Source organism: Lygodium microphyllum, chromosome 3 (genome assembly GCF_053477565.2).
Source record: "Lygodium microphyllum isolate KBCC chromosome 3, Lygodium_microphyllum_v1.1.10, whole genome shotgun sequence".
NCBI lineage: Eukaryota > Viridiplantae > Streptophyta > Polypodiopsida > Schizaeales > Lygodiaceae > Lygodium > Lygodium microphyllum.
In genome coordinates, this window is record NC_141137.1 from 69432624 (window position 1) to 69451820 (window position 19197).

At 36.8% G+C, this 19197-nt stretch overlaps 1 protein-coding gene across 2 annotated transcripts; it reads right to left on the reverse strand.

Moving 5' to 3' along the window:
- Positions 1-15437: 15437 nt before the first annotated feature.
- LOC148038468 (uncharacterized) lies at positions 15438-18021 on the reverse strand. Of its 2 annotated transcripts, none has more exons than XM_087675427.1 (4): positions 17935-18021; positions 17772-17846; positions 17434-17619; positions 15438-16770 (listed from the first exon to the last, which is right to left on the reverse strand). In XM_087675427.1, the coding sequence occupies exons 1-4, from the start codon at positions 17941-17943 to the stop codon at positions 16696-16698; spliced, it is 345 nt and encodes a 114-aa protein (XP_087531553.1). In that variant the 5' UTR covers positions 17944-18021; the 3' UTR covers positions 15438-16695. The 2 variants fall into 2 exon arrangements, with proteins under 2 accessions (XP_087531553.1, XP_087531552.1); XM_087675426.1 differs by having other exon boundaries at positions 17757-17846.
- Positions 18022-19197: the final 1176 nt, after the last annotated feature.

A 19197-nucleotide genomic window follows, 5' to 3' on the forward strand; every position in this document is an offset into this window, starting at 1 on the left:
TAACAATTTGTCCTAGTCAGAATAAATGTCTTCACGAGTTCTTTTCTCCTCTTTCAACCTCCATAGCTTCCGCATCTGCCATGCTCTAGATCCCTCATATTTAACATGGTATAAGAGCTCATCTGAGCATGGCTTAACATGTCTCAGGTCTCTTCTTTGCTTCTTCAGCTCCTGTTCACACCTGGACAACTCAGGATCAGTGTATGACTTCTTTTCTCAACTTCATCTTCAGTCAAGCTTGTGGCAGCCATAGCCAAACAACACATAGCTCTGATTGAGCCCCTGGATCTCACACTACAAGCCATTTCAGCTCACAATGACTTTTGAGAATCTCTTCATCACCTCACAACGCAGCTCCCTTGTACGTCACTATTGAACATTGATTATCATTCGAGCCAACATTTCAAAAATTGAATGTCGCTGCCCATTTTTGCGCCTATGCTATTGTACCGTCAAATCTCCCTCTATGTGATGCCATACTCTCTACAATCTTAGGGCAATTCAAGCCCACCTTATAAGCCTTCCACCCACCAGAGATCTTCCAAAATAATTGCTTGTATACGCTGTTGTAAATGAAAAATCAGTCTCCTGTCTGTCAGAAAATCTAGTCCTCCATAGCCATTTCACTTCAAGCTTTTCTCTCTCTTCATTTTCTCTCTTCTGACACTCAAACCAACCTACTACCACTTTTCTTCACTGACTTACTCAGTGACAAACATCAAGGAGAAGACATTTGTGAAGTATCTTGAAGGCTTGGAAGTTTTTTAAAGATCATCAAGTCAAACTCAAGCAACAAATATCAAAGTTCAAACTAGTATCTTTTGATACTACATTGCCATTGCTTGTGTCTTTTGACACATTAAAAATCAACTCTACTACTGAAAAATTTCAGAGTTTCAAGATTGATTCTCAATGGAAATCATGAAGACTAAGGTTTGAAAGATCTTGAAGGATTTTTTGAAAGGTTGAAGATTCAAGGACATAGTGTCCATTGACACTCACCTAGTGCTTCTTGGCACTTATACTCAACTACTCTGCTACTGAAATCTAGTGCTGACCTGTTGTTGCCCTAGCCTTCTAACACGAGAAAAGACTCTCCAGCTTCTCGCTTCAAAGGAGTTGAGTTTCACACCTAGCAGACCCGCATCAAACTCATCTTGATGAAGAAGGGTCTTTGGGCCATTACTAATGGACAAGAGAAGAAGCCCTCGGATGCTACCCTAGCAACTACCTAGTAGAAAACTGATGACAAAGCACAAGCCATTATCAAACTGGAGCTAGACAACAGCTATATCCACCATGTGGATAACTGTGAGACTTCACAAGATACATGGAAGAGACTTGACACTTTGTTCACACTCTAAATCATCAAAGTATGGGCTCCTGATAGACATTTTTAGGCTTGAAATGGAGTCCAGCACATCACTTGCCATGCATCTAAATTACATGGAAGGACTTCTAACCCAACTTGCAGGAATCAACATTAAAATGGAAGAAGATGATTGCATCGGTGTTCTACTTAAGAGTTTGCCTCCTGAATATAATAATGTATCAACAACTCTAATTAATATGTCAAATCTTGAACTTGTTGATATCTAGGCATCACTGTTAGAGGAGGAAAAGAAGCTAAAAACTAAGGAATAACCTAGCACCTCTAGAGATGAACATGCATTATATGTTGGCAATAGGTACAAAGGCAAGAAGGATCAGCTCTTTTGTGACTTCTGCAAAAGGACTGGACACACCGAGAAGTTTTGCCATGCCAGAAAGAGGTCCCAAAAGGCCTATCTAGTTGCAATCAAAGAAGAAGAAGAAAACAGAGCAAAGGAAGAAGAAGAAGAAGAAGAAGACCACGAGGAGAAGGACAAACCTCATCAGTCCTTCTATTCAGATAGATTTTTTTAGTTTTTTATTTTCTAGCCCTAATGCCTCAAACATAAACTTGTAAACTCCTCAGTTAGCCTTGTACTACAGCCTCTATACACTTTGTGAGGCCCCTGCTACAACCTTTGGATGTCCATCATGTTTGTGGTACCCACACTTAGCCTTTTTTGTGACAGCCTCTAGTGTTTTACCATGTGTATGGTGTGCCCACACTTTGCAGGTGTTGCTTTTACTAAAGCCTCTATACGCTTTGAACTTCTCATTGTGATTGAGAAGGGGTGTTGAGATATTTGCAATCCCACCTACTTCAATCCCGTTGTGAGAAGTAGTGAGGGATCAGGACCAGAATCCCATATGCATAGTAGGAGAAAGTACAACCACTCAATTCCTATAAACCATTGTAATTGCACTCTTTTTCTAATGTAATGATAGTACTCTTTTCTGTCTAGTAAAGTGTCATGTCACTGTCAATACACAGGATTGTGTTTATGAGTCCAAGTCTCAATCTTGGAACCTAATTCACTTGTGTAACAATTTGTCCTAGTTAGGGTCAATGTTTTCACAAGTTCTTTTTTCCTCTTTCAACCTCCATAGCTTCCGCATCTACATGCTCTAGATCCCTCATATTTAACAAATCATATAGGTACCATTCCCTTGATGATGCACAGTGACAAGAAAAAGAGTCTATATGATGTGTTACATGTACCCTCCATTACCAAAAACTTGCTTTCTATGGGAAAAATGGCTGAACAAAATCTACAAGTTAAATTCAATAGAGATGGATGCTACATTATAGTCAAGGATGCAAACTAATTGCTAAAGGCAAAATAAATGGCAGGATCTTTACATTGGATACACAAATTTCAGCCTTGAAGGTTGCTATGTATTCACATGACAATGTTGCAATAAGGGACATTGAGATATGGCATAAAAGGATTGGTCATGTAAATGTTCAAAAGCTAAAAAATATGAAGCATAAGCAAGTTGTACTTGAACTCCCTAAGTTTAGGCATTTGGAATTGGGACGTGTATGTCAACCATGTCAATTTGGAAGGCAATCAAGGCTTCCATTTATGAGGCATGTAAGCACCACTACTAGACCATTGCAGATTGTACATTCTGATGTATGGGGATCCTCACTCACAGAATGCATCTCTTGGGGGATCACACTACTATGTGTCATTCATACATGACTATAGTAGGTACACATGGTTGTATGTGCTGAAGCACAAGAGTGGTGTCATGGATGCTTTTAGGACTTCAAGAGACGTGGAGAAAGAATTGGCTTGCTACATCTCAAGTGTTAAAATATGCAAGATCTAGAGCATGGCAGATGCGGAAGCTATGGAGGTTGAAAGAGGAAAAAGGAACTCATGAAGACATTGAACTTGACAAGGACAAATTGTTACACAGGTGAATTAGGTTCCAAGATTGAGACTTGGACTCATAAACACAATCTTGTGTATTGATAGTGACATGACACTTTACTGGAAAGAAAAGAGTACTATCATTGCATTAGAAAAAGAGTGCAAGTACAATGCTTTATAGGAATTGACTGGTGGTACTTTCTCCTACTGTGCATATGGGATTCTGGTCCTGAGTCCTCATTGCTTCTCACAAAGGGAGTGAAGTAGGTGTGATTGCGAATATCTCAACACCCCTCCTCAATCACAATGAGAAGTATAAAGCGTATAGAGGCTTTAGTGAAAGCAACACCTGCAAAGTGTGGGCACACCATAAACATGGAATAACACCAGAGGTTGTCGTAGAAAAGGATAAGTGTGGGTACCACAAACATGATGGACATCCAGAGGCTGTAGTACAAGGATAAATGAGGAGTTTACAAGTTTATGTTTGAGGCATTAGGGCTAGGAAATACAAAACTAAAAAAGTCTATTTTAATAGAGCAACCCTAAATTGATTTACCTTGATTTCTTAGTCATATCATCCTTTAAATGCAACAAAAACTACAACTCAAGTATTGAAATGAATTAACCTACTTGCCTAGTCATAAAAAACTCAAAATACTTACTTGCTTTGAAGATTAAACTCCCCAAATCTCCTACCTACATCAAGCATCGGTTTGGGGATAAAACCCTACTTCGATACTCGATTTGAAGCACATAAGTGCTCAAGCTTGAATCTATTTGTCTCGGCAAAAGGAAACCAAAATGTGCAAGCTCATGCTCCACTAACAAGATCCACGGACTGCTTATTACTTCAAGCATTTCAAGTGAGCAACTAATGGCTATCTCCCACCTAGCCGTGCGCGCTCTTGATCCTATGAGTGTAGTGAGATTACCTTGATGCCTGAATGAGTATCCTCCTCCCTCAAGCACTCTGGTAGCTCCACAATCCAAGATGCAAGCTCAAGCAAGGTCAAGCCTCTACCTTCAAGCTCCATCCTCTATAGCTGCATGGGTGAGACAAGAGAAGAGAAGAGAAGAGAAGAAGAGAGGAGAAGATGGAGAGATTCTCCATCATGGTCCTTCACCCTCATACAGTCACTCCCTCACATTCTCACACTCCCTCTCTCAAACACAAGCACAAGAACAAGCAAGGAGAAGAGAAGAAGAGTCTCACTTTAGCCACACACCAAGAATGAGCTTCTCTATTCACTTTTTGGCTTTTATACATGCCCTCATCCCTTTGGCCACCCATCCCCTTTTTTACATGACCGACCATTTTAGCCAAGGTTTTCTTTCCTCATGTCTTTTCTCTTTTCATGGTTCTTTTGCCTGTGCCCTTCTACATTTACAATTTGCACAGGAGGGAGCATGGCACTCTTTTACAAAATGAATTACATTGCACCCTGCACTTTCTTTGCTAGAATATTCAATGCACTCATTATGCACTTACTACATTTTTTCTGAGCTTGCCTTCTTTTCCACTTTTCTTGCTTGGGCCATCTTCCCTTTCCAACTTGGGTTTCCTTGGTCTTCCTCTACTTCTTTTTGGGCTCTATGGGCTGTAAAAGTGGTTTAATAATCTTAAATGTAATATAATAACTGCATTTGGATTGTCTCAAGCCCTTGCAATATTGGTTGTAAGGACAACTATAAATCGTAAGATTTCACATATTTTTGGGGAATACATTCATATTGAAGCATCTATGCTATACAAAAAGACAAAACAAAAATCTAGTTTTGAATAAAATGTGTTTAACAATATATGGGTTGATCTAAGAAGAGTGCATATTGCAATGGTTCATATATATAGACTCACATTAGAGGAATACCATGGTGTTTTGAAGTTCACCTTGAAGTTAGATGAAGCACAGATTCAAAAAGGTCAAAAGATGGAAAGAGTCAGCATTTGCATCATGAATTGGATATTGGACTGCAACTATGGTGGGGGTTACGCATCAGTGCATAAGTTTTAGTATGAGATGGAGATTTGGTGGGTTGGTGCAGCTCAGGTAGTACTAATTGAGAATCATCAAACATTGAAATGGTTGTTCACTCATACAGGTATTCCAAACATCATTAAGTCTCATAGTGAAGGAAAAATATTGGTGGTTGATAGGGTTGGTGATTTTAATGTAGAATGATACATGAGCGTTGACTTAAAAACTATCAAATGTATGTTTGGAATATGTAATGGGAAAAATGTAAAATATCCTTGTATTTATTACATGGAGAGTGTTGGGTCTAAAGATTCAACATTGGAGAGAGCTATGTGGGATGATGACAAATGTTGCAAGCACACCACGACTTACATTTATAAGGATGGAGGTTTGGAGACACCTCGATGTCTTTCTAAAGCTCCTTAGGCAACAAAAGACAACCTACACATATCCAGATCAAGAGTTCAAATATTCGATTACAAATCTTTTTAAACAATTAATGAGGCATGGAAAGAAAATGATATCACATTTTATTTGGTAAGAGAGAATATTTTATCCAAGTTTTCTTTGATAAAATTTTCAATGGCGTAAAATGATTGTTACTCTCTTGTATTTGTAGCATATTCTTCATATATCCATGGGCCTTACTTTGTGGAGGAGCAAGGTTCCCTAGCAACTTATAGTGGCCAAGGCATGGAAAAATCTCACTATCAAGCACATCAAAGTTTTTTTTTGAAGCAAAGACATGGAGGAGGAGTTACAAAAAGCAATGCTCTTGAGAAGCTACTCAATTGAATTTTTTGATGATAGCTTCAAAGAATGAATATTAAAGATGACAAGGAAACTTGAGAATTCATAGTATTTTTCAAGATAAAAAAGTACAAAGCTAGCTCTCAAGAGCCTTCACATCTTCCTTCTCCTCAAGAATCTTTCTTCTATAATGTAGAAATTTTCTTCTCTTGTAGCCAACTATTGATTTTATATTAGTTCAATTTTCTACCAAAGCATAAGATGAGAGGGACAAAAAGTATCCTACTCTAGAAGTAGAGAAACTAGGAATATAACAAAAAATCCTAATTGCTACTATCTTCTCCAAAAACATCACCTTATATTGTGCACATTATATTGTAACCCAGAGAAACCAAATAGCCTTATAAGTGCCTTGATACATAGTATAGGCTACGTTACTTCCTCCAAGAAGATGCTATGGAATACTAAGAAAACATGGGGATCAATCCTTGCCAAGTAATGGCCAAGTGCAACATATTTGAATGAATTAATACTAGTTCTCGATCCTTTCCCTTGTCCCAAGAAGTTATTAAGATCTTCAATCTCCAACTACAAAAAAGATGAGTGTCAAATGAAAGTTGAAATCCAATATATTAATGTATCTTACAAAATTGGAGATAATAGTACCAATTGATTTTCATCATTCTCTAGCTTAGTTGGATTCCATATATTAATTGATGATTGTGCCTCATTGGAATTTTCCAATTCTTTAACATGCTTTGACTCCTCTCTTCCAAAATTGGAAATTCCAAGTTGGTCTTGAAGGTGGATGAACTCCTCATTATTAGTAATCCCCAACTCTTTCTCAACCTCCTTTGCCTTGTTGAAACAAAGAGAAAGGGCATCCCCTGCATCAATAAACTTGTCATCTACAATTTTAGTGTGTCCAATTTAAGTAACTCTTGTTTTGATTCATTTTCGACATCAACAATGCCATTTGCAGCATCAAAAGCCTTTGTAATGATCATTAAACAATAATCCTCCCTGAGATTAAAGACCCTTTGGGTGTCTGATAGTAGTATGTATTCCTTGTCCTTAATAGGGAAAGTTAGAAGAGAAGGAACAGTATAGAAAGAAGAGAAGTCACATACAATATCTACATTTACATGGTTTTCTTCAATTATGGTATCAGCTTTGAATTAGGAAACATCTAGTTTGTCATCAGCAATATATGCTTCTTGTTGGGGTCCAAACATTCCTCTGCATCCTTCTCATTTGCCACCTCATCCAAAAGGCAGAAGCTGGAACATTTTGGTTTCTCCAATTGTTGTTTATCAAATTTGATAGGATATTTAACAAGAGTATACACAATGAATGCAATTGCTTTTGATCTAAGCATGCATTTCCTAGAACGAGTAGAATAAAACAAATCTAGTGCACAAAACTTGTCAAGAGAATGATATTCGCACTTTCTTATGAAAAGTATCTTCTTTGAAGGTGAGATCCCAATAGGTATATGAACATATTCCTTTGCATCCTTTCAACCATAGGAAATGCAAGACTTTCAAACTCAACAAACTCCTCCACAAATATTTTTTTTGCAAGAATTCAAGACATGGTCAATATCCCAATTAGGATTGAAAATATCCTTTGTAGTTCCATAGTAAGATAACTTCATGCCATTCTAAAGAAGAAAGTCTAGAAGCCTTTTTGAGGGAGAAACCTATGTGATCTGAGACAATCCAGGAACCCTCAATGGTGACTTACCTTTGACTGGAGACTTCTTAGGCATTACTTGTTGCTAGGCAAAGAGAAGAAGCAATGGGAATTTCAGGAGAAAAGGCAAGACAACCAGAACCCCTTGACCCTAAAGTTAATCTTCTTCTTTTCCTCTTTGGAGTGACTACATCTTGGGAGCCTACAAAATCTTTTCGTTGAAACATCAAAAAATGCACAATATGGCACGAATAGATGAAGTTGAGCACATGGAGAATGCATACTCACTTTTGTATCGTTGAATGCTAATACGACAAAAAAAAAACTCGATCACTTGTTGAGGAATAACACTTCTTACTTCGTATCATGATTCCCACAACAACTGAAATGAAATTGTACCCAAACAACACAAGGAACTCGAAAATAGCTTAAGAGGACTAAAAAAATTCAAGTGAAAAATTTGGTAAAAAGGAAAAAATATACATTGTGACACGTATTTATAGAAAACGTGAGGGATTTGCCACGTGGACAACCACATGGATGATCATGGAAAACCCTAGCCAATAATGCAGTGCCATGTGTCACGTACTCCTTGCTTACGTGATTCATTTTAGACATCCACAATACGACATAAACAACAACCCCTCCTAGATTGCCTCTCTTGCCTTTCATGCTGTATCCACTTTGCTTTTGCATGCGCTTGTTTGCTAATAATGATACTGAGTGAGGAGACCTCTTGCAATGCTAATGCTTCTCCACCATCGCACCATATCGGCTCCTCAGTATACAAAGCAAGACCACCTCCTGTAAGGCTTATACCAAGTCTTTCCACGATATTGAGAAAGAGAAACTAATACAAAGGTAAGAACAACGAGGATTGCATCCTATTAGCCTTTTAATCCTCGCGTCTTTCTTGCGTTTTCTTTTTCATGTTCATAGTCACAATATGGCATGAAAAAGTCTTGATCCATGTCATAATGCTATCGACTCTCGCACCGTATTTTCAGTCTACGATACGGCATGAATAGGTCTTTTGAAAGATCACAATTCCCTCCACCTGTCTCACATCTATAGTCCATGATACAATGTGAATAAGTCTTTTGCAGGATCACATGTCCCTCCTCTCGCACCGTATTTGTAGAGTCCACAATACGACGTGAATAGGTCTTTCATTGAATCACAGTTTGCTCATCTCACACCATATGTTACCCTATGTGGTTCGTATTTTTTGATTGGTCTACCTATCATTTTCTAGTGGGTGATGGCAAGGACAAAGTAGACAATAATAAATGTCTATATAGACAGCAAGGATATGAGGAAGAGGCAAGGCCATCAGTGGTTCCAGAAGCTTTCCCTCGTGAGATCACTCCTACCCCTAGTTTGCCTCGGTCTCCTGCCACACAATCAAAGCAATCAAGTGTAGAGACTGTGTATTCTACTCTTGCCCATGGCAACTCCATGTTGTTAATAACCAACCCTATGATCTTGCTAGACAATCCTATCCTACAATTGCCAAGTTTCCAACCTCCCTTAGACACCTATTTAGCAAATAAAGTAACACAGACCCTCTTCTACTCATGGAGGAGAGCCTTCCAAGCCCATGAGAAAGAGAAGATATATATTTTATTATGTTTAGAAGCATTTTAGTGAGATAAGGAAGGCACAAAGAGCTACACATCATGTTATCCTCATGAACTCTCTTAGTTATATCCATGGCCAAGCAAAAATGTGTATTGAATAGAATATTGCTTGCTTTTTGGTTAATTGTTTATTTTATTTGATTGTCTATTTTAGTAACATGTTTCCATTTGCACTGCTCGTAGGCTTGTGGCTACCTTTTGGGACACCACATATGAGGATATTGTTGATACTTAAAAACCATATAGATTTCTCCAACAAAAGTACCCTTGCAAAAGTGATACACATACTTGTGGATGGAGAGTGATTTCAAATATTTTTTGGACAATAGATTCAAAGATACTCAAGATAGATGGGGTGAATGTAAGTATTTTTCATATTGTTTGTCTTTTGAGGAACCCTTTTTTGGGTTTTTCAACTTGTTACATTTTTTCTCGCAGTGCCAAGATTACCCTAATTCATACATGTGGTGGATAAGGGAGCGATGCATTGAGTTGATTTTGGATGGGAAAATCACACCAGTCGATCCCAACTCCCCTCCACAAAAATCTTCAACTAAGAGTAAGGGCAAGGGCAAGTCATCTGGAAAGACTAGTAAGGTGAACTCCAAAAAGAAAGAAATGCCAACACTTTCTCCTATGGAATCTCATCCATCTCCTCTTTAGCCTAAAGAGAAGAGGGCCCCTATCAAAGTCAAATTCTTCTAGCAACCAAAGAAAAAAGCGATTGTAAGGAGATTAGAGATCTTTGCCGAAAGTGGCAATGAAGTTACAATGCCAAAAGAAGATGAATAGATGCAAATAGAAACTAGGAGGAATCTCCATTGTTATTTTGCATCCTTGTATATTTTCACTTTAATTTTGTAACTCTTGATTCAATGAAAGCTTTTTATCCTATGTAAATGTAATAAATGTTTTCATATTTATGGCTCAAAAATTATAATTGTGGGAGGCAAGCAACTCATACAAGAGAAATAGTGTTCATCTCTTTTTCTAATCGTTTTACCATTGACTTTGAACTTATATCCAAGGGATATACTATCTAGCAGCTCCAAGGTATCCCTTACATCCTAAAGACTCCAATTGGAAGTGATATATACCTCATTTTCTTCTTCATGTGCTATAAATTGCACCTTAAGTTTGAAAGGCATGGAATCTGCATTAGAGTCCAAGGGAATCAAATGCCTAGTTTAAGTTTGTATCTCATATAATGAAAGCCCAAAGCAAGAGTTTATCGTGTGATGTTTTAACACAAAGACAAGGATTGGGGGCATACAATACATCTCATGGTCATACTCTCTAGATTTCCAAAGCCTTTCTATAATGTTGTCTAGTTCCCCTTCTACAAAATTTCTACTTAGCCAAGATACCTTTGTTCTTTGTAAATTTGCTATTTTGAAGTAGGCCACAAAGATATGCAAGGGTGTAAACCATGAAATGTGTATTCTTCTTGAGATCCTAACAGCCATCATGGACTTTTGAATATCTTGACATATTTTGAATTTAAAACTGTGCATCGTTACTTTATCAAGAATTTCCCAATTTAGAGATGAAAGACTTGGCAATGGTAAATCCTCGATATATCCATATGTACCTTGTCTAGAGGGAACCGCATACTATGTTTAATATATAAAAACCCTTCTCTCACTAAAAGAACCTAGAGTCTCATAAACATAGATAATGTCTACAAATACCTTATGAATCACATGGAAGGTTCCACTTAAGCTCTCCATAGGTTTCCAGCCAATACTTGTTACGAAAATATATCTACAACCAATAATTCGGTATTAGTACTTACTTAAATGAAAAAAAATCACGAATGTTATCAACTCAAGACTTACAATGTGTTTGTTGGGAAACACGTTTGTTTGGAGGTAAGTGCATATCCTTGGCCATGTAAACATATTGCACTTTGATAAAACACTCTTCATTTGTGATTTTGAAAGCAATGATACATCCTTTCCAGTGATGTTTTATATCCTCTCGTTTTCTTCTTTTCACCTTGTGAGAGCCCTTGCAAGAAGGCAGCATGGTAACCCAATTGTTTATGCAAAAGGTTTTTGGCTCTCAATTTCCATTAGCTCCTTGGCTATAGATGATAAAGAGTTTACTAAATGAAAAGGGCACTTTTTGAATGCCATACTTAGATTGAATTTGCAGAGAAAGAAGCTCACCGAGAAAGGTGAATGAGCAAAAAAAGAAGCTCACCAAGAAAAGTGAATGAACTAAAAAGGAATATTAAGAAGACTAATGAAAATATATTGGGCACCAAAAAGCTTTTCATTTTCAAAAAAGTCATTATTAACTTCATAACATCTTTATAATGTCCTTTGTCAGATTTTATAAGTAAATAAGGACTTCAGGACTACCAAAACATTTCCTTTGTCAGATTTTATAAGTAAATAAGGCTTGGGTAAGTTACTCATGAATATATGTGTGCATCACGTGAGTTCAAAATAAGGTATTTTTAAAGTACCACTTTTATATATTTTTTATATATAGAAAGGTATAATATAAAGAGGTTATTTATAGATTGAATAGAAAAGGATTATATTTTATTTAGAAAAAATCACAGATATAAGGATATTTATAAATAGGCCTTGAATGAACGCACGTGATGTAGAGGCTATATATATAATAACTTCCCCGAGAAATAAGGACTTTGGCACTACCAAAACATATCATTTGTCGGATTTTATCATGTCCTTTGTCAGATTTTATAAGTAAATAAGGACTTCAGGACTACCAAAACATGTTAGACTTTGGAGATTTTGATTAACAAGGAGAAGAGAATCATGAAGTGGACTCTACTATCTCCAAAAAGGAGGAGACAAGAATACCATATTCTTGCATACGTGGCAAACTCTATTTGGCCATTTCCTTAATCCCATGATTAACAAAAGTGCATTTTTTGAATTGTTTTTGGCCCTAATGGTTTAAAATGGAAATGAAATGATAGCAGGTTATAATGTTTTTTAAGGCTTTTAGATCATGTTTAAGTGCATGTTTGTGAAGGCATAAAAGCATTAGGAAAACATAGCATGAAAGCATGCATACCAATTAACTTGTATTTTCTTAATTAGGGTTATGTGCCAAGTATTTAACATAAATTTAAATGTACATGCATTTCATCATGGGTATATGTGCATTTGATTAGAATTTCAGCTGTGCTCTAATACCAAAACCTTAAATTGGATACTTTAAGGGTGTTTACACATGCTCATAAATCTATGTTAAGCATCCACATCTTTGCTTTGATTTTATTGTAGTATTGCCCAAAGTAGGAAAAGCATATAGAACACCTAAATATGTATTTCACAATGTAACTAAGGTCCATGAAATATTATGTATCAAAGGACTACTTTTGTCCAATGAAAAACCAATAGCATGATCCATGTAAACTATCCTTTACATTGATATAGAGTACTAAGTTATGAGATTTCAACACTTACTAATTTTCTACAATATCAATATCTCTTTTACAAGACCAATTCCTCCATCAAGTATTAAAACAAAAATTTAGGTATGGGTTGATACATACTTGTCAATCCAATATATTTGTATAAACATAATGGATAATTTCAATGCTCTTGAAAATGTTTAGTAGTCTATATCAAGAAGAAACATAAACAACAAAGGCACACAAAATCAAAAAGATAAAAAGGAATCCAATTAAAAAATATATATAATATAAAGGATTTTCAAGGAGATACACTAGCCAAAATAGGATATAATTATGACCTAAAGTGAAACCATATGTAACACATCTAAAGTGCAACTAAAACAAATATAGTCCTAAAGGATTAGATTTTCCAAAGAAATCACAAGACAACTAACCCATGACTTATCCATTGGTTACATATCCTTTGTAGTCATACATAAGAAGTACTATCCCAACAACAGGGCTAGTAGCCCACACTACACAATAAATATCACACATACTACACACCATGTGTATCTCTAGGTACTAAGACTATTCTTACCCAAGTAGGACAAATGTAGCACATATCTAACTATGGAAAGGCCCATGAAATATTGCATATCAAGGTGCTTTTAGGTCATGAACATAATAGATAATCCAAAAATGAGAATGACACTGGTTGCCTCTTTAGGTCACGTTTTTCAACTACTTATAAACTGCACTTCATGACGCATACAACTTCATGAGGCAGTTAAGGGCTTTCCCACACATAGAACTAATATGATTAAGGTACTAGCTATATGAAGGACATACATAATGTATGAAGTGTGAATCCATAGCTAACACCTAGCATAGCCCAGTGGATGGCTAGCATAGCCATGGCTCAAACCCTCGTATAATCCATGGTGTCAAATGCCTTATCGAAAAGTGAAAAATTATGCCTTACTCACAACCTTGCACCATGAAGTAAGCCACAGAGAGAAACAATAAGTAGAGTCTCTCTATTAGGATACTTATAGCCCTCTACTATAGTTGCATAATCTACTCAAAAGATAGTTAAGACAAAATAAAGGCATACATAGTAAGTATGATGAAAAAAAGAAACAAAATCTAACAATGGAACAAGAGAGTGTCTTATGAGCTATGAGGCACATGAGCATAATGAGAATTAATGATAGACTGCTCTTGTGAATGTTGCTCACATGAGATACAAGAGACAAAACATTCATGTCATAAAACTCGTCAACTGTAAGCTCCTTAATGTTTACCTATTTATTGATATCATGCAATACATCATTGATATCAGACTTGATAACATCAATATCCAAAAACTCATTTTCAGCATGATCAGTTTATTTAACACTTTGCAATCACCTTCATCAAGATTGTAGTTTCCTGTAATATGAATGACATCTGTTTTGTCCATTCAAGACAAATAAACACTTTTGCTAGCACTAAAATATCACCAACATAAATACAATGAGATATTGTCAAAGTTTGAGAACTATTTATATCATAAAATTGACAAATGACCATAATGTCCATAAAATTCTGCACTACTGGTGCTTAAGGCACTGCATTAGTGACTTGCCTAAAATTGATTCTAACTACTTGCTGAACCTGTGCATCCTTTTGTGACTCATGATAATAAACTTGAATTAGTATTCAAAGAAATACCCCCTTGCATTATAGCTAGAATTAAAGTATCTGCAACTGTTGGACATGTAATTAGTCATAATTCTATAGTACAACCATTTCAATGAAACATGCCAGGGTTGAGAACTCATCATATACAATGACATCCATAATATATAATAGAGAATGAATATATAGAACCATAACAGAATAAGTAGACTACTGCTCCAACTGCAAAGAATAATTGCATTGACTTGTAAAGATATCAAGGATGCTCTAGTATTTTCATCATAATAAATGTATGCCAATGTACTACTCAATTTGGATCTTGAATAAGACATCGGAACCTAAAAGAAATATGTAAGATAATCCACAACAACTTGTAATTGCTAATTTTTAAGTACATAGAACCAATAATCAGCACGTGGTTGTCGTATTTGCTATTTTTGAAGTTGTTGTAGCAATTCTGGATTGTTTACCAGCTTACTATAGTACATTTTGTTGTTGTAGGAAGTACAAGAATTCAGCTTGCTACTGTAGATACTACATAAATTTAGCTTTCCACTATAGGTACATGGAAAATAAAAATTGCTGACGTTGTAGAAATTTTGGTTGCTACTATAGGAAAGTGAAGATACTATTGCAGGAATTCAGAATTCAGTTGTAGGAACTACTCAAATTTAGTTCTTGCAGATCATTCTGAAGCCTTCTTGATTCACAAAACTGCAATATACATTTGCTACAAGCATCCATCTCATACATCATCAGTATTTTCATTGTTAAAAACCAATCAACATGAATAACATCAACCATTCCTACTACAATATAAATTGCATAGATATCAACTATAGGTACGTGCATACTTCCAAATATTGTAACTTCAATGATACACTAATCAGAGTTCTCATAGACTTTATAAATAGCAGTTTGAATTGAAACATCAACAACTTGATCATTCAGTGCATAGAGATCCTCAAGAATGACATCTGGACTTGAATAATAAGAAAATACCAACAATGTATGCAAATCAACAATTTCATTATCCTTCTGTAGAGCAACTTCCTCAAGAGCATTAATAACTTCAAAATAATGAGAAACTTGGAAATCCATTACATTCCTCAATTGAGAAACCTCTTGCTATAGTAATGCTTTCTCCTCTTGAAGCTGATTAATAACACACAGAGCCTCAATTGCTACAACATTGGTCACATTTCTCCACTTAGAAAACCAATGAATCATCTCAATTGGAGATTGAACCATAGCGTTTACCTCATATGGAACTTTAGAAAAACCATGCAAATTGATTGCATTTTGCAACACTTCATATTCAACCAAATCTTGCAAAGGAAATATAGTGCAAATTGATATTGCTATTCCTGCAAAGGAATTACAGTGCTAATCTTACAATTTCACAATTCTTGTAGTGGAACACTGACTTGTTCTTCAGATTGAGAAATGCAATGACCTAAAATATTATCTTGCATGTCGGAAACATTGGTATCCTAAACAAATACATCCAAAGATGGTGCATTTTGCACTACGAGTAGTAGCACTTCTTCAAGTTTTGGCAAAGTTCCTTCATTGAAATTCAACTTAGTAGCTACATTATCTTTCTTAGCATCAATAAGAGAACCAAGAAAATCATGCACAATGACATCTTCATTGCAACAACCATAATCCTCAAACTTATAATCCATAATAGCATCATCTTATTGAATACATAACTGATCTTCTTGACCACCAACAATCGGATTGTCTTCATTGTTCATAACTGCTGGTTTCTCAGATCTGATATATCATAATAGAAATCCACCATACATAAAAGTTGTTGAAAAAAAATTGATCTGTTAATGAGAACTTTGGCTTTGAATGAGAGTGCAACATTTATATACATTATGTGAGGACTAGAAGGATAAAAACATCTAAACATAGACATGCACCATCACAAATAATCATTATTCCTTGTGTATATAATGCCATACCATATTAGGTGCCATATAACATGCAAGTTGAATATAGAATGATTATAAGTTGGAGATTTATATCCTTGGATGAGGTATGGATATAAAATGATAGTTCACATGAAAGTTAGAAGAGAAATCGGTGTAGAAATTTGTAGAGCATGTCAACAACTATTCAAGATTTCACTTCTTATACCTTTGAATATGGTTGTACTTATGAATATTTATGTTTATTTATGTAAAACATTTTTATGCAAGATTCATCCTCTTGCATGCATATGTACAAATGTAAATCAGAGGGAGATTCTTGAAAGAATTTAAAGATTTTACGTAATATTTTCCATGTTGCTACCAACAATAGGGCTATTATGAGTAGCTTGTGATGGTATTGGTGAGGAGCTCTTTCAAAGTTGATGCATTTAGCACGGCATGATGTGGTCTCTGCATCCACAATCAATCAAGAGAAAAATGAACGCAATGTGATTTTTTACTCAAACAATTGGAGATACAATTAAAAGGGAGTGGGAGTACTTGAAACTATAGGGGCTCACTATATTTAAACCCTTCATCTCACTTGCATTCAAGTCCTATTAAAAAACCCCTATCTATGATTTTCAAATAAATAAAAGATAACTTTTATCTATCCAAACTCTACATACCTCTATTAAATGATACCCTTCTATATGTAAAAAATGTATAAAAAAGAAAAATCTAAAAACTCCTTCTTTTGAACCCATATGGTAGGGTTAGATATTCTTTAGTCAACCCTTAAGACTTGAAGCATGAGCATCCATGAGAGAGGGGGGAGAGTGAGTGAGTGAGTGAGTGAGAGAGAGTGTGTGTGGGCGCACCGCACCGCACCGCACGTGCATGGCATGTGACCTAAGTTCTTTGATAGTATGAGACTATACCAATAACAATTGGTCATGGGAGCAGTCATGATTCCATCTTCATGATTCCATCTTCTATTTTAAGCCTAGGTTCATTGAGACTATGACGATAGCAATTGGCCAATCATGGAGAAGTGAGATCTCTCTCTCTCTCTCTCTCTCTCTCTCTCTCTCTCTCTCTCTCTCGTGTGTGTGAGAGAGAGAGAGAACTCGCCTGCTCGACGAGAGCGTCAAGGACAATGCAATCGTCGCAGACAGAAATGTTGGTCTCGAGGAGGAGAAGGGAAGTCCGCTCGAGGGCTTCCAGCAGCGCTTGCATGAGGCCTGGCAGCTTCTCGCACACCACGTGCACGTGCAGGCGCCCCGGCCCGAGAGCCTCCTCATCATGTTCCACCTCTACCTACAGCAATCATAACACTACCCAATAATCACACCATAAGATATAAACATGCCATGCACAAAATAATCAATCAGTCTATACGCAGAAGCTCCAAGGTCGTCCGGTTATAGATGAGACAACATAGATTAGCGTAATACGGTCGTGATTAGTACAATAATTGCTGAGTCGCTATTGTCGTCATCTTCTAAATCCTCTTGCAGATGATAAGACTTGGAGCTGGCAAACATCTGATGAGATTAAGAGAAGGGGTGATGATGATTATCGGAAGAAAGACAATGAAATAGATGCGAGAATGAGATGGGTGTCCTGCATTACCTTCGTCATGGCTCGCGCGCGCGCGAGAGAGACAGACAGAGAGAGAGAGAGAGAGAGAGAGAGAGAGAGAGAGAGAGAGAGAGAGAGAGAGAGCGCAAGCAAGCGACCTACGTAGTATCATTCACACACACACACATATATATGTGTTCACTTGAATTAAATCATATCCAGCCTGCTACTTTCCTCGTTCCTCTTTCAAACGCTCCTCGGGCCTTGGCTCCACCCACACGAGGAAAACACACCATGTGTTTTGTGAGCGTTAAAAGACTTTCGATTTATCCACGTGTTGCCCTCCCTTGCATTTGCACGAGATGTACCTATGTGGCACTTCTCATCTTGCTTTCCTCACTACAAGGATGATTCTATCAATGCATGAAGTAGACACCACAAGGATGATTCTATCAATGCATGAAGTAGACTCTAGGGTCATTCAGTTACACACTCAGAGCACGAATCCCTTCCCACTATCAAAATCGCAAGGCCGTCTAACCACGTGTTAAAAAGTTGGTGGTTCCACTTTTTATGGGCCACGCCTAGGTGTGGGTAAACAAGATCCCTTGCCTAAGGTGCACCATCTACACCCATGGCAAGTAAAGACGAATGTTTCTTTCATTAAAAAAGAAGCACATTTAATGAGGTTTGAACTCACACTTTGGTTATGAAAGCCCATTGGTTTAACCAGTATGCCATGCAAGCAGTTTTGAAAGTGGGTGAATGTTTTGGTGTCAAAATATGTGGTGCCCAATTTGTGAAAATTTCAAACTGGGCAGGCAACAAACTGGCGGTGTATAATCGGCTTGAGTCCTTTTAGAGCCATGCAGCGTGCACATGTTAGATGACCTGCACAATGGTGGCTTGACTATGCAAAATACCTATATTCAAAGTTTTGTATACTAAAATCCTTGAAATTTTGAAGGTTTCCTCACCCCTTAATTTTAGTTTTAGAGGTAAGCTTCAAATTTTAAAGGTGGGATTACAGTAAATCTAGTTTCTTTTCCTCTTAAGTAATGATTGTGAACTTCAAGAAGTGATGTTGGTACCCTTGTTTTCAAAGGTACAAACACACTTTGCAAAAGTACATTTTTTGTGTCATTGAAGTCAAAATAACCATCCCCACATTCATCATCAAGACACTCATTATGACCTCTCTCTCTCTCTCTCTCTCTCTCTCTCTCTCTCTCTCTCTCTCTCTCTCTCTCTCTCTCTCTCTCTCTCTCTCTCTCTCTCCCTCCCTTAGGAATCAGGTCATAGAAGTGTGTTGGC